Raw genomic sequence first — 16,694 nt, 5'->3', positions numbered from 1 at the left:
TGGCCTAGAGGGTGTACATGAGCCCTATAGTTCAACAGTATTGCCAGTACCCCCTGGACAACACCACCAGATGCAGATAGTAGCTAGAAAAGAAGATTATGCATCTGCCAAGCATGGATAACATGGCTGCATACAACACTAGCTGTCATGATCTGTTGCTTGCCACTTATGTTCTATATAACACCACCAGTGGGCTGGTAAACATGGTGGTTGGGACTTTGACGTATGATAAGTACAGTTAACAAGCAAATTCTGAGGGACACCTAAGCTACATACCTAACCAAGGACCTGTAGTCTAGAGGAGACTGGTACATCAACCAGAACCTGTATTTCTTCCATGGAATACTCCGAGCCTAATGATATACTTGTCATTCACGATAACCTGGCTAGTACCCTGGTGTATACCTGAGCATAGATAACTTGATGCATCAATTAACATTCTGAAGCCCAGATCTGAAATTGTATCTAGATGGAGACCTGCTGCTATTTGAATGTAAATGCACATTCCACCTACCTCACCAATGACCTGACCTGTACTCGTGGGGCGTACCCTAGTGGGAATGTTGTCCTAGATAACCAGGCAGGTACACTGGTATATAAACCTGAGCATATGTGATAACCTGTGGCACCCTTAAAATTCTCAAACCCCATTCTGCAGCTGCATACATCCAGAGGAGGGAGGAGATCCTGCCGTGGAATCACAGCAGTCCCCAGACTTCACACAACTTCAGGTGTCTCCGGCAGGGGCGTAGCCAGACAGCAGATTTTGGGTGGGCCTAGGCAAGAATTGGGTGGACACCAAGTGTTCTCCCCCCCCCCCCCCCCACCAAATAAAAATCTCAGCTGGTGGGAAAATGCTTCTTTCCACCTTGGCAGCAAGAATGCACTGAAAACTGAGCATGTGCAGGTGCCAGTGTTGTGGAGAGTAGCGTTTTCGTTACCATCAGGGGGAAATCTTCAGCTGATGGAGCTTGGGATTTCCGCCAGTTACCACTAAACATGTGCTACTGTTGGGTGGGCCTGAGCCATAAATGGGTGGGCCCTGGCCCACCCAAGCCCACCTGTGGCTACACCACTGGTCTCCGGTAGACAAATCCCCCCTGCTAAGGAAAAGAACTCCCTTAAAACCACAGCAGACGGCTTGCTAACAAGAACTGAGGATCTGAACCTAAGTCTATGGTGCAAACACCGAAGAGGTGAGGTCCCGACTAGACATGACAGTGGCCTGATGCAGCATCAGACACCCTGAGACAAAGAAAGTGAGGGACAACCTCCCCAGCAGAGAAGAACATCACCCTCTGATAGCCGACGACTTTCAGACTTCTGACTTAACTTTCCAATTGACTATTCTGAGGGCAATTAAGGGTGGGTCCACGGTAGTTATGGACACACAAAAATATGTAGAGGAGGGACTGAGACAGCTTCAACAAAGTCAATATTATGATCAAATAGATTATGACCCTACTGAGGAATTAAAACAGAGCATTAATGAATATGTGAATACAGCGCTCATGAATGGCATTCTGTCTGTTAAAGAGCAACAATTTTTATGCCATCCTAATCCTAAAACCTCTTACATCTATTTTGTCCCCAAAGTTCATAAGTCCGTGTCGGACCCACCTGGACGCCCCATTGTATCTACTTGCGACTCGGTTTTAGAGCCTCTTTCGAAATTTTTAGACAAATTATTAAACCCGTTTATTAGTCATGCGGAGTCATATGTCCGTGACTCTATTCATTTCATACAGTTGTTAGAACAAGTGGATTATCAAAGGATTGACAATAACAGTTTTTACATGGTTGGATTAGACGTAGTGGCTCTGTACACCAATTTACCCCAGAATAAAGTGATTCAGTTAGCATGTGAATATTTGGCTGAAGGGTTAATTTCAGAATCAAAAGTTATAGTATTGCGGCAATTGATGTCCTGGGTTATTGGTCGAAATTATTTTGAATTTCAGAATAAATTTTACATACAAAAGTGTGGAGTGGCAATGGGGGCTACTGTAGCACCCTCCTTAGCCTGTCTCTACATGACTCAGTTTGAAAAGCAGCATGTATATACCTCTTCCCAGTATGACAAGGTCATATTGTTTTGGCAGGGACCTGAAAATGAGTTGTTAGCCTTCATTGATAGCCTCAACACTGCTGATCCTCATGTCAAATTCACTTGTCGGATTGACAAATATGAAATTGAATTTTTGGTTATTAAGATCATCAAGACCAATAGTAATGGTTTTCATACTACGATTTTCAGAAAGAAGACTGACAGGAACACCCTACTGCATTATACAAGTCATCATCATGCAACGTTGAGAAGGGGTGTTCCTGTCGGCCAATTTCTTAGGTTGCGGTGATTGTTCTCTTGAGTTAATGAATTTAAAGTTCAGTCAAAAGACATGATGAATCGGTTTGTGCAAAGAGGGTATCCAATGGGGGTTCTTAGAAAGGCATACAAGCGAGCGTTGTATGCTCATAGACCATGGCTATTCTTGCCTAGGCAAAAACCTGCACATAGGTCTTTAGCCTGTGTGCTTCCATTTTCTCAACATGCCCCTAAAATAGGACATTTAATACACAAATATTGACATGTTCTAGCTGTGCATTCAGAATTCAGTGAGCACCCCAAGGTTGCTTACCGTCGGAAAGCGAACCTGGGGGAACTGTTAAAGAGATCCACTCCTAATAAATCAGATGGCCAACATTTTCCTTGTGTGAAATGTGTTTATTGCAAATATTCAGTTACCACCAAGTGGGTTTTAATACCGAGTTGTACCAAAAATTTTTATCTACAAGGTAATACATCATGTAACAGTGAAAGAGTGGTGTATTGCATTATGTGTCCATGCATGCTCGCTATACTATATTGGTCATACTAAGCGACAATTAAAACACAGACTGGCCGAGCACATTAGTAATCTTAGAACTCATAAAAAAGAAGCAGCCTTGGTAACCCATTGGACCACACAAAACCATGCGATAGAGGATTTAAAGTGTTTAGCATTAGTGCAAGTCGCCCCTTCTAGGGGTGGTGACATCAGTACACAATTGCTGGCTATAGAACAGCGCTATATTTTCGCGTGGGATATGGTGGCTCCCAAAGGCAATTTTTTCTGAGGGGCGTTTCTAATGGGGGTATTTAATCCCAGGAGCAGGAAAGTATGGTTGTAATGTTTGGGGGCGGACCTTTGGATCCCCCGCTTGCAGAGTAGCCCGGATGGTAAGCAGCCACTAAGCGTATTTATAAATATGATACAAGGTTAAAATTTAGATAGGTTTTTGAGATTCCGAGATGATTTGGAGTGGATATGTATTATTGAATCGTTACAGGTTATGGGGAGTGGTTCCTCCTGATGAAGTAAACCACGAAATGTGGTCTCGCATTGAGGAACTAAAGAGGAATGGAAGTTTGGCCATTTAGGTGACCTTATCAACTGGTTTTCATGGAAGCCTTCTAGATGCCGCACAGTGGACCTATGAAGATAGCCAAACATGATATCCAGTTATGAATGGTGTAATTGTGGTTTGAGTACACATTAAGACTCATCATCATGCTATGCATTTGGAGTCTGAGCACTTAGAAACAACTGTCACTTTGACTTTGAATTTGGGATTACAAAAACGAGGGCTGAGAAGCAAGAGCAGCCCACAGCCATTTTGGAACTGTTGGACCGAAATGAATGCCGGGAACATTTCTTAATATTTTCCATCTTAAGTAGAGGAGTGTGGTAGCCGTGTTAGTCCACTCTTAAGGTTATCAATAGAAATCAAACAAATTAAAACATGGAAAAGAAAATAAGATGATACCTTTTTTATTGGACATAATACATTTCTTGATTAGCTTTTGAAGGTTGCCCTTCTTCGTTTTCCGATCTGACGAAGAAGGGCAACCTTCGAAAGCTAATCAAGAAATGTATTAAGTTATGTCCAATAAAAAAGGTATCATCTTATTTTCTTTTCCATGTTTTATTTTGTTTGATTTCTATTGATAACCTTAATATTTTCAAAAGCCAAGGGAATACATCAGAGTTGAATTCTAAGTGCAAGTATTGTAATGCAATTTCAGTGGATTGAAGTTTGTGGTGAACAATATATGAGATTGGTTTGATTGTGTGGATGACACTGTGAAAGGCATGTGGAAGTGAGTTACATGGGAACCGAGGGTTATTGTGAACAATGTATGCATATATATGGGTAACAATAAATGTATTCATGTTTGGTTGAATTTTTCAGTGGAGTACTTTGTGACTAACAATAGGCATTGATCATATTCTAATACAAAGCTATATCCCCCTGTGTGAACAGGATTAAATTTTAACTGCCAGAACCTCAACCATTCTTCTAACTTTTGGAGATCCCTTTTCATTGTTTCTACTCCTTCAAGGGTATCCACTCTATTGGGTATCTTCGTGTCATCCACAAAAAGGCAAACCTTTCCTTCCAACCCTTCAGCAATATCTCTCACAAATATATTAAACAAAATGGGCCTCAGCACCGACCCCTGAGGAACCCCACTGCTCATCATCCTTTCCTCTGAGCAGATTCCATTCACCACCACCCTCTGCCACCTGTCAGTCAACCAGTTTTCTATCCAGTTTACCACTTTTGGTCCTATGTTCAGCCCTTTCAGCTTATTCACGAGTCTTCTGTGGGGGACTGTATCAACGGCTTTGCTGAAATCCAAGTAGATTACATCTAGCATACGGCCTTCATCCATTTCTTTTGTCACCCAGTCAAAGAAGTCAATGAGATTCATTTGGCAGGATTTTCCTTTGGTAAATCCATGTTACCTCAGGTCCTGTAACCCGTTGTCTTCTAGAAAGTTAACTATCCTTTCCTTCAGCAGCGACTCCATTATTTTTCCTACCACTGACTTGAGACTTACCGGTCTGTAGTTTCCCACTTCTTCCCTGTCTCCACTTTTGTGAAGAGGAGCTCAGCAAAGATCGCAAGCTCAGGAAAGATCCCCACATTGGGCAGTTGAGCTTCTGCTCAAGTCTACTGGCAGCCCACGTGATGGGTTGCGGACTCCCCAGTATTGTATCCAGGACCTTCTCCATGCTGGCCTTCTGGCAGCTCGTGCTCTGAGATGCTCACACAGCTACTGTACCCGGGTGTATGACGCTTCCAGCAGGTATGTCAGGATGAAACAAATGGCACAGCATGTGGGAGTTTGGGGCTTCCAGTGACCATCAGTGTGCACATTGATTATGTGCCCTGGACCTTCTCAGTGTTCCCCACCTAAGGCTTAGGGTCAGACAGCAAAAAGAGGCAGCACGTGTGGTTAACGCTGCACCCGTCTCTATCTTACTCTCCTTCCAGGAGCCAGCCAACCCGTGTTCCCAAACTTCAACTAAATGCTTGCCCCTCACAGAAGGTCACGTCCACCTTTGTGTTATCTCCCCCAGCTGCCGCTAATGGCCCACAGAAATTCACATTACTAACCTGAGAACACCGCTGTACTCACTAGCAAGTAGCGCATCCATCTCAGTGGAATCAGCAGCCTTCTGTCCACGTGTCCGCAGTCCACACAGTGCACATGTCTGGAGGAGCGGCAGCCTCGAATCGCGAATACCCAAGTGAAAAGCCGAAAAAAGGTAAGAGGAGGCAGCAGAGCAATCTGAGCCATAGGAGCAGACGGCAAAATAGCGATCACACTCTTGCAAATGCCTCACTTACATAGTAATATAGTAGATGACGGCAGAAAAAGACCTGCTCGGTCCACCCAGTCTGCCCAAAAAGATAAACTCACATGTGCCATTTTTTGTGTATACCTTACCTTGATTTGTACCTGTCTTTTTCAGGGCACAGACCGTATAAGTCTGCCCAGCACTATCCCCGCCTCCCAACCACCAGCCCCGCCTCCCACCACCGGCTCTGGCACAGACCGTATAAGTCTGCCCAGCACTATCCCCACCTCCCAACCACCAGCCCTGCCTCCCAGATGATCTAAACGTAGCTTTACCATCCCTATGATCAGATATAATAGAATGCAAATTTAAGCACGCTATTATCGCTAATTATAGGGTAAAAGTGCAGGAGGATTTTCAATCCACCCGCACTTGTTTGACAGGTCTGGGCTGTCAAACACAGGGGCTGGAGGTCCATGGGACCCTCAGACACCCCTGCAATGCAAGGCCCTAGTGGTCTAGTGCCCCCTGAACCCCCACACCCCCAGGCCAGTGACACGGGGGTTGGAGGTCCAGCAGACCTCCAGTCCCCCTGACACAAGTTCACAGGGGGTGGCTGGAGAGCCAGTGGATCTCCAGACCCCTTAAACCCTTTCACACCCCTCAAATAAAATCCCTGGTAGCCCAGTGGGCCGCGAATAGAAGCCCTCAATCTGGTGGTCTTGCGGCCCCCTTTCCTGCCTCCTCTATACCCTCCTCTTCCAGCACTGCCTTGAAAATGGTGGTATCCAGCCCTGCCCAGTGCATCCAGGGCTGGGCTCTGCCATTTTCAAGGCGGCATTGGAAGACTAGGGCGTGTACTACCTTCTCCTCTGCCACTCAGGTACAGTGGGGGTGAGGAAGGAGGCCAATAGACAACAAGGAAGGGGGGGCTTGTGTTCGTAGCCCACTGGGCCACCAGGGCTTTTTTCTATTGGGGTGCGAGGAGCGGTTAGGGGGCTGGAGATCCACTGGACCTACAGCCTCTGTGTTGCTGGCTTGGGGTGGGGGGTCAGGGTTCCTGTGGGGGGGGGGGGTTGAGGGCCCCTACAGAGGGGTTCCATTGGGGGTATGCATGCCGGACAGGGCTCACTATTCCTCCCTAATGTTCTGCAAACCTTAATGCAAACTCTGAGTGGGTGCAGGGTTTGCTGCGGGCAGCACGCCAATATCTGGTGCATTGCCTGCTGATCATCGGGAATAATAAAATACCAGTTTAGCATGCATTTGCATGCTACTTGTGGTCAGAGCCTGCGAGCGCGTTGTTTCACATGCTCAGGGGGCTCTGATCATGGTGCGGTAGCAAACGTGGGTCCTAGTATGGCGTTAATAGCCTTTAGCGCCTGTGTTTGCTTCTGATCATCGGCCCATTAATGTCTCCTGTGGCCACACCTTTTACCCCCACTTCCTGGACTTTCCCACTTGTTACCTACCTCTCCCTCAACCCCCCCCCCCCCTTCCTATTATCCTTTACTCCCTCACTATCCCTAATCTATCCTGCTTAGGACTGGCAGTATGCCCCTCCCTAATTATCCAACCCCCTCCCCTCCCAACCTCTTTTCTGTCCATGCGTCTGACTGCCTATACGTCTAGGTCAGCTTCCTGAGCATTTGTAGTACCAGCATGGCACCCACGCTCAGAATTCGGGTGGAACCCCATACTGCTGGTTTTGGAGTTTTGCTCAGCTCTCTGGAAAAACTTACACGTCTCAGACTTCTGGCAGTGGTTCCAGTTTTCTTGAGTTTGCATTTTCCAGGTTTATCCAAGCAAGATCAACAGGAACAGACTGAAATGGTTCTGGTTTTGCTCTGAAGCATCAATGGGTTTGAACTTCCTGTCTATCCTAGAGAATCCAAAACCACAATTCATTCCATAGATGCCATGAGGCAAAACTAGGACTGGTTCAGTCTGTGAGCGCTAGCTCTAGCTGTAGCTGTTTAGTGGTGGGCAGGCACTGTGAGTGTTGTGTGAAGGAAGCTTGCACTGCTGCTGCTGCTGCTCGTGGTATACCATTCCTGTGGTGGGGCAGTATGTGTAGGGAAAACGTGCAGTGCTATGCCTGTACTGTAGCAGTTGTGTGATAGGGTAATGTGTGTGAAGCATGCTTGAATGGCTGTTGCCTGCGCTGTACCTGTTCTGTGATGAAACTGTTTGTGAGAGAAGGTACATTGCTATTGTTTGTTATATACCAGTTCTGTAATTGTCCTCCATGTGTGTTTGGAGGGTGGAAATGCTTACTACTGAGCATTCTATACCTGTACTGCAGCAAGGCAGTGTGTGTGTGAGAATGTGTGAGGGAAGCACACAGAGCTGCTGCCCGTAGTGTAAGATGAGGCAGTGTGCGTGTATTTGTGTGTGTGTGTTCAGCAGTGGGGCAGGGAGTGTAGTGTGTGTGAAGCTGGCAGTACTGCTGCCCATAGTGTACTTGAAGCGAGGCAGTGTGTATTGCACAATATGAAGTGAGGCAGTGTGTATACGAAGCTTACAGTACTATTGCCCATGCTGTGTTTATTCAGTAGTGGGGCAGGTGTGTGTGTGTGTGTTGTGCTATATGAGGTGAGACAGTGTGGGTGTGTGTGTGAGGCTTGCAGTGCTGTTACCCATGCTATGTGTATTCAGTAGTGAGGTAGTTTGTGTGTGCGCTGCGTAACCCTAGTAGCGCTTTAGAAATGTTAAGTAGTAGTAGTAGTGTGTGTGTATGATGTTTGGAGTGCTGCTGCCCGAAGTGTACATGCTATGAGGTGAGACAGTGTATATGTGTGTGGTGAGGTGAGGCAGTGTGTGTGTGTGTTTTGTGCTATAAGAGGTGAGGCAGTGTGTTTGTGTGAAGCTTGCAGTGCTGCTGCCCATGCAATGTGTATTCAGTGGTGTGGGCAGTGTGTGTGCTGTCCATGCTGTACCAGGTCTGTTGGTTCTTTGAGAAGAGGGTGAGGTGTTGAATTTACTCTAGCAATCATTGTGTCTCTGGGATAACAATAGATAAGGTCATAGAGAAAAGTCAACATATAAACATTTGAGCCAGGGACAATCCTGCTATAGAATAAAATTGAACAGAGCCCTTTCCTCTGCTCATATCTTCCCTGTAGATCCGAAAGTGGGATGGGACTTCACACATTCCCGTAGATCAGGTTTTCACTCTGTGCAGTCTGCGTCACCACTCTCCTACAAAGCACAGCTCTTACCTACAAAGCACAGCTTTTTACATTGTGCCAAAGAAGCAGCAGACCAATTACCTCATGGATCAGCTGCTGGGGGAGTAGGGGAGACTGGACTGGGGGCACCAGAGATAAGGAGGACAAGTCATTTGTAGTGAATGTCCTTTATAAGGCTGCCAGTGCATGAACTTCTTAACATCTCACAGTAAGTTGTGTTTTCCTTTCCTCTCATGTCCAAGTGTTTATAGTTCTTTTCCTGTTTTCTTTTCCCTTTTTATTTATTTACTAGTAAAACAGGCCCGTTTCTGACACAAATGAAACAGGCGCTAGCATGGTTTTCCTCGGAGTGTGTATGTTTGAGAGAGTATGTGTGAGATTGACTGTGTGAGAGAGAGAGTGAATGTGCGATTGTGTGTGTGTGACAGAGAGAGAGTGAGACTGCTGGGTGCGAGTGTGTCTCCTCTGTCCCCCCTCCAGCCACCCAGCGATTCTCCTCTCTCCCCTGCTCCCCCTCCAGCCACCCAGCGATTCTACTTTTTCTCTTGTCCCCCTCCAGCCACCCACTGATGCTCTTCTCTCCCCTGCCCCCCCTCCAGCCACCCAGCGAGTCTCCTCTGTCCCCTGCTCCCCCTCTAGCCACCCAGCGAGTCTCCTCTGTTCCCTGCCCCCCTCCAGCCACCCAGCGAGTCTCCTCTGTTCCCTGCCCCCCTCCAGCCACCCAGCGATTGTCCTCTCCTCTGCCCCCTCCAGCCACCCAGCGATTCTCCTTTTTCCCTTGCCCCCCTCCAGCCACCCAGTGATTCTCCTATCTCCCCTGCCTCCCCTCCAGCCACCCAGCGATTCTCCTGTGTCCCCTGCCCCCCCCCAGCCACCCAGCGATTGCCCTATCTCCCCTGCCCCCCTCCAGCCACTCCTCCACTTTAATCAGCATATATTAAATTCCCCCCATGTGCTACAGAAAAGCACCGAGCACATCCTATATAATAAAATGCACTTCCAACGTTCTGAAGCAGAGAAAGTGAAGCCTTCAAGCCTTGAAGCATTCGTGCGCTCTGTAAGGCTCCATCTCCTCAATTGACGACAATGTAGTTCCAGAACATTGCAGGAATGCTTCAAGGCTTGAAGGCTTCACTTTCTCAGCTTCAGAATGTTGGAGGTGCGTTTTATTATATAGGATTATTTATTTATTATTAGGATTTATTTACCGCCTTTTTGAAGGAATTCACTCAAGGTGGTGTACGGTAAGAATAGATCAAACATGAGCAATAGACAATTACAGCAGTAAAAATATTCAAAAACAATACAAAGTATGGCATGGTATACTATTTACAATGTCAACACAATACGTAATAAAACATTATAAGTGATAGCAAAGGGTAAAGCAAAGATGTAACATATAGAAGGGTAAGAAAGTAGGAAGAGTTAGAAAGTAAGGTGATTTATTTAAAGAAAGTTGCACATGAGGCAGAGAAATGGTTAAATGTTATCTTAGCTAGGGTAAGAGTGGATAAACATGTCCTGCTGCAGTATATGCAGCCTGAGTACTCCTTATGTGAGTGAGACTAACGAGTTAGTTACTTCTTCCAGTAAAGGCCTGGTTGAAGAGTCAAGCTTTCACCTGCTTCCTGAAGTAGAGATAGTCTTGTGTTAAGCGCAGCCTTTTAGGCAGTGCATTCCAGAGTGTGGGGGCTACTCTGGAGAAGGCTCGCTTTTGGGTATCACATCGTGTAATGTCTTTTGGAGAGGGTGTGGTTAGTGAAAGTCCTTGGTGGTGTATGGAGAATCATCCTATTTTTCAGGTACTCAGGGCCATTTCCTTTCAGGTCCTTGAAGATCAGACATAGAGTTTTAAATTTAGCCCTGTATTGTACTGGTAGCCAATTAAGTTTTTGCAAAAATGGTGTGATATGGTCTTGTCACTTGTAACCTTCTATGAGTCTTGCTGCTGCATTCTGAATAAACTATGATCTCTCTGTATCATTTTCTCTCTCTCTTTCTATCCATATGTAACCCAGTAGGTTATATATATATATTTTTTTTATTTTTACCTGGGGTCCGGGGGAGGCTCTGGGCTCCCAGAGATTGTTGGTGGCCAGTGCTGTGACTCCAGAAGTGGTTCTGGACTTCCTGCATGGAGCTGCACTGTCTGCGGCTTGCCCCAATGCTCTGAGTGTTGGATTTTTTTTTTTTTTGAGTGGGCATCGCTTGGGCATGTATGTGGGGTGATGCAGCATTTAATTTGAGTGAACATTTCTAGTTTTATAAGAGTTTTGACAGATTTATGATAAAAGTCTGTAAATATATTTAATTGTGTGTTTAAACATATAAAAAAATACACTGTATGTATAGTTTGATGACACCAATGATTGTAAGATATTTTGATCTGATTGTATAGAAATTTTATGGGTTTTTGTCTAAAAATATAACTTTTCTATTATTTCCGATGGAAAGTTATTTTACAAAATGGAGATTGTGAAATAATGTTAATTAGTGTCCATGAGGCAAACACCCTGTGTTCTTACACCTTATTGGCCAGCAGAGGTCCAGGGCCGCCGAGTGGGGGGGCAGGGGGGGACAAAATTCCCCAGGCCCGGACCTCCAAGGGGGGCCGAGCACCGGGGTCAGGCCGCCGGCACTGCAGTCCCCGGTCTCACCTGCCTGCCTCCCTCCTCGGCTCCGGGCCCCCTGCATTCGAAGCGACAGTCACAGATCGCCTCCCTTCGGGCCTTCCCTCCCTGTGTCCTGCCCTCGTGGAAACCGGAAGTTACATCAGACGAGGGTGGGACATAGGGAGGGAAGGCCAGAAGAGAGACAATCTGCGACTGCCGCTTTGAATGCAGGGGGCCTGGAGCCATGGAGGCAGGCAAGTGAGACCGAGGACTGCAGCAATGGAGGGCGGCAGCAGCGGGGGACCGACGGGGTGTCAGTGGCAGGGGGAGCGACGAGGGCAGCAGCAGCGGGGGAGCCGAGGCGGGGTGGCCTTGCCCTGGGCCCGGCCTAGTCTCTTGGCGGCCCTGCAGAGGTCAGCTGGTGACTCAGAGACCCAGTGTCCCTTGGCAACAGCTTGCCAGGAAGTGGAGGAGGGGCTGAAGAGGAAAGATGTGTTTGGGAGAGCTCTGAGTGCTTGACAGGATTTCTAGGCAGAAAAGTATGTGAAAGTAAGTTTTTCTGTGAGCTTTGAATCTTTGAATGAAGGTGAAGTGAGCTGAAGGAGAAAAGTGTTGGATTTGAGCAGTTCTAAAACTGATGGGTTTTTTTTGTGTGCTGTTTAAGTATCTGAACGGAAATTTCTCTGCTAGTGTTTAGTGCTGAAACACTGAATGCAGGTGAAGTGTGCTGAAGGTGAACGGTGTTGGATTTGAACAAGAGAAAGAAAGAACTAAACTGTTTTTTTTTTTTTGTTTGTGTACTGTTTAAAAGTTTTGCAGTTAAGACTGTGGTGGAGAGACCCTGTGCAAGGTTGTGTAAAACAGGTGTATGCAAGTGGATTAATCCCAGTTAAGCCACTAGGAAAACTGGTCTCCAAGCTTAAGATTGGGCTTGCAGTATGTGTGTTCTGCATGGTCTGCTGGTGCATGAGTGTGGAAGATTGTATGAGCTTGGAGATAACAAGTTGCTGTGGGCAGTATGACTACAAGATCCAATGAAGAGTGCACTTCCTTAGTTAGGGAACTCAGTACAAGAACAGATAAACTATTTAAGGATATACAATTATTATTTATTTATTTTGTTAGTTAGCAAGCCACAGTTATCCCTGAATCCCAGCTAGTGTTGTTCCTGCTGTTAGTCAGGAAGGAAGTTTTTTGTTGTTGATTTCATTTCAAGGGTGAGACGGTAGGTTCCTGTACTGAAAGAGAAGATCCTGAGCTCCAATGTACAAGCAAGGAGAAGAAAGAAGAAGCTCCAAGAAAGGCTAAAGATAAGTCTTCACTCCTACGTAAAAAGGATACTGAAAGGTCACAGTTTAATCTGACTTACCTGTTGTAGAGACTGAATTTGGATGTTCACATCTAAAAGACAAAGTAATTCAAAATAATTGATTCTTGAGACACACACTATAAAGGAAATTTATAGATTGAGAGAGAACAAATAAGATACTTGGGTTAATACTTATCTGTTGGTTTAACTGTTGTTGTTGTTGTTCTACTACTGCACCTGTTAGGAAAATTTCTGTTATTAGTTTATGTTTAAATGCATTTTTATGTTACAAAAGAACCTAATGTGTTAAGAACATCACATTTTCCATACCCCAAATTAGGTTTAAATAAACCACTAGTAACTTGTATTTACCATCTGTCTGGTTACTGGGTCCTAAAATCCTTTTAGTTTACTTTCCTCTCCATGGTCTAGGACTTTAGAGGCGAGGTTAGTTTAATTGTCTCCAAGCTCAGAGGTGAACTGCAGGCTTGAGGTATTCAGCCAAGGGTAATAGTAGAGCTTGCAGGGCCTTCTGAGATGAGGAAGCTATGCATATTTCTCTCACCCTGTTCACCTTTCCCTTTCTTCAGATGGCTTGCTCTCCTAGCTCCAGCCAGTTGATGCAGAGGTACCGGGAAGATCTGGGAAAGTGGTTGCAGAATAACCCAGAGCTGCTGTTGCGCTGGCTGTATGACCATGGTGTGCTGTCGCAGGCAGAGTACTTCAACCTGCTGGAGAAGCAGCCCAAGCTGAACCAGGTTGTCTCCCTGCTGGAGCTGGTGAGCAGAGACAAGGCTCGGAGTGAGCGGTTCCTGCAGGTCTTATGCAAAGTGCAGGAGAGTTACTGCCCAGAACTCCAGCACTGGCTAGAGGAAAACTATTCAGGCTGCATGAACCCAGAATTCAGCAGGAACCAGATCCAGGCACAACCAGGTAGGGAGGAGGCAGGGTGGTGGAAGGTTGAGCCAGTGCATTCGGATTCAGGATAGCAACTGGTTCAATTTCACTTCAGGGGGCTGATCAGTGCTGGTCCACTGCCAGCATGGAATTGCTGTTCCAGTTTCTCTGTGAAAGCAGGAATTAAAAGGCCATAGATGTGATCAGACAGAACCAGGAGTGACTCAACCTGCTGCATTTTTTAAGCAGACTTTTAATCTGTCATGGTAAAAATGTGCACTCCCTCAGTCAGGGCTGGGGTTAGGCATACTGGGGCCCAGGGCAGAAATTAAGGAGGGGGCCCCCCCAATCCTCTCTCTTCCCCCGATCTCCCCACCTGCCATTACCACTACACATAAAACAACTTTAAATACCTTCTTCACACACAAAACAGAGAGACCTTCACCAAATATGGAACAAGGGATCACAAATTAGACATTAAAATATGAACACTAAAACTGAACTGGGAACCCCAAGAAATTAAACTCGGCAAGTACAGCAACACTAGAGAAATAAAACAAGAAATGCACTTCATTTTGTAAGGAACACAATCAGTGGCATAACCACAAGGGGATGGGCTGTTTCCCCCACTTTGTGCTTAGGCCCCCCAAACGTAACATCTCCCTTGCTGTAGTTGGTGGAAATCCCCAAGCCTAACCTCCCCCTCCTCAGGTCATGTGACTAGAACTCTCCAAGCTCTGCAGCTGGCAGCAGTATTTCAGAGCTGCAGCTGCCCCCCCTCCACACACACATATTGCACCTGCTTCACATTCACACACACATGAAGAAAAAACATTCATGGTGAGGGGCGGTGAGGGGCAGCAGTGGCAGTTCGGGGATACTGCCACCAGCTGCAGAGCTTGCAGATTTCTGGCTGCTAGACCAGAGGAAGAGGCCTTCACTTGGAGGGGCTTGGAAATCCCTGCCAGCTCAGGTATTTATATTTTGTATTCATGCAGGGAAAAAATTTGGTGCCCACCCATTTTGGGCTGAAGGCCCCTCCTCCAAGAATACAATACAATACAATACAAAAGCATCTGTGATGCACATATCCCAAAGATAACATGTTCCAGTTAATAAATTCAAAATACATTTTCTTTTTTTCTACCTTTGTTTGGACTTTTTGTTTTTCCATCATCTTGGTCCCTGTTTCCCTTTTCTACTTTCTTGTCTGCTAATTTGCTTTCCAGTGTCTCCTGTCCATTTTTCTTTTCTCCTCTCTTTTTCCATTCCCTCACTGCACCTGTTTCTAACATACTGATTTTTCCCTTTCAGCTTTCCTCCTTTTTTTCTTTTCTGTCTCTGTCCACTCAAGTTTCACCCTCTTTCTCACCCTTCTCCTTCTTTTTAATTATCAACTATCAATTTTCCATCTCCTCTCAGTCCCTAGTTCTCCCATTTCTCAGCCTCCTATTTCCTTCCATGCATTCCTCATTTCCACATTTCTACCTCTGTACTCACTATTCTTCTCTCACTCATCTCCTTGTCATCTCCTCTTGACCTGTACCACATGGTTCTCCAACAGTTCCAGAATGTCCCCCTCTCTCTCCACTCTTGTAGTTCACCCCATTCTCATTGCCTGATCTCTCCCTGTTCCTTTCCCTCCAGCCCCTAGAATCTTCCTGTCCCACTTCTCTTCCCTCCTGCTCTCCATGAGTTCACTTCTCTTCTTCTCATTGCCCACCCCCATGGTCCATCATTACTTCATCTCTTTTTTGTTCTTCTTCCTCCCTCCACCTCTTGACACAGCATCTCTTTCCTTCCTCCACCCATTGTTCAGTATCTCTCCCTCCATTCCACTGGCCCAGGGCAGTTGCTCTGTTTGCCCCTATCCCCCCCCCCCCCTCCCAATGCCGGCCCTGCCCTCAGTCTTTCCCTAAGCACACAGGCTGGATTATAGGTCCCCTAAAATTTGGCTATAAAAGTAGAATCAGTTCTTGAGGCAGGCTAAACACCAATCACTGTGTAACTCAATGAAGGCGGCTGATTTATGCATAATAAAATTCCCCTTATTGGCTCCTCCTAAAATGTACATGTATATACTATAACAGAGGTAGGAAAAATATGAGGCAAACAGTCCTTCAAAACTACAGACAAATAATTGCAAACGGTATCAAAATGCCTAAGAATGAACATCAAATTCAATAGGGATTTTATTAGTTTATAGACCTCCTTGTCAGTGGTCTTTAATTTCTTCTGATTTATATGAACAGATTTTATATACTAGCACTAAATTCTTATTTATTAGTTCTTGGTGATTTTAATTTGCATCTTGAAAATACTTCAGACACTGTTGTGTCTGAGTTTCTATATTTATGTAATGTACATTTTAATTTACCTGATTTTGCTCCAACTCATTCTAAGGGACATACACTCTTGATCTGGTTAGTGGCACTTCCCACTAATTTAATTGCTTTTTTAATCTTGGGTGCCTATATCTTGGTCTGATTATTATTGCTGTAATTTTACTTTGAACTTTAGAATTGATCCTTTGCAAAATAAGATAGAAAGAAGGAGTAGATTAACTCAAAGGCTGATAGATGAATAGATTTTCCGAGACTTTGTACTCTCTCAATTGATTATTTCAGAAATTAATCCTGAAATAAATCCAAATAAACTAACCGCAATGATACAAACTACAAGAATGCTTGATGGAACCTTTAAAATCCAGGTGTGTGCTAGGAAGAATAATGCTCCATGGTTTTCTGAAACTTTTCTTCAGTTGAAATGACAATTTTGCTAATCTGAAAGGATATGGTGTAAATCAAAAGAAGCAAGTAATAAAACAAGATGACAATTGTTATTTATATCCTACAAGAAATAGGTAAACTCAGCCATACAAGTTTATTACTCTAAATTAGAAGGATTAGATCATCCTAATATGAATAAATTATTTCATCTTGTAAATCATTATACTACCCCTCCTTGTTTACCATCTTCTATTGTTTGTTCCCAATATTTTTTTTACAAAGATGGGATGTCGTCTTCTTCTTGGAAACAGTTGTGTGGAGTTCCA

General features: G+C 45.2%; 1 protein-coding gene across 2 annotated transcripts in view; it reads left to right on the top strand.

Moving 5' to 3' along the window:
• The first annotated feature begins 8,827 nt into the window (after window positions 1-8,827).
• LOC115476310 (NACHT, LRR and PYD domains-containing protein 12-like) overlaps window positions 8,828-16,694 on the top strand; it is a 49,042-nt gene continuing 41,175 nt past the window's right edge. For both annotated transcript variants that reach the window (XM_030212609.1, XM_030212610.1), the window contains exons 1-2: window positions 8,828-9,029; window positions 13,333-13,675. In XM_030212609.1, coding sequence (XP_030068469.1) covers window positions 13,333-13,675 — 343 coding nt within the window. In that variant the 5' untranslated portion in view covers window positions 8,828-9,029. The remainder of the gene's footprint in view (window positions 9,030-13,332; window positions 13,676-16,694) is intronic.

This window comes from Microcaecilia unicolor, chromosome 8 (genome assembly GCF_901765095.1).
Source record: "Microcaecilia unicolor chromosome 8, aMicUni1.1, whole genome shotgun sequence".
NCBI classification, from domain to species: domain Eukaryota; kingdom Metazoa; phylum Chordata; class Amphibia; order Gymnophiona; family Siphonopidae; genus Microcaecilia; species Microcaecilia unicolor.
Note: the sequence above shows the minus strand (reverse complement) of the source record. Positions and strands in the feature narration are given on the sequence as shown.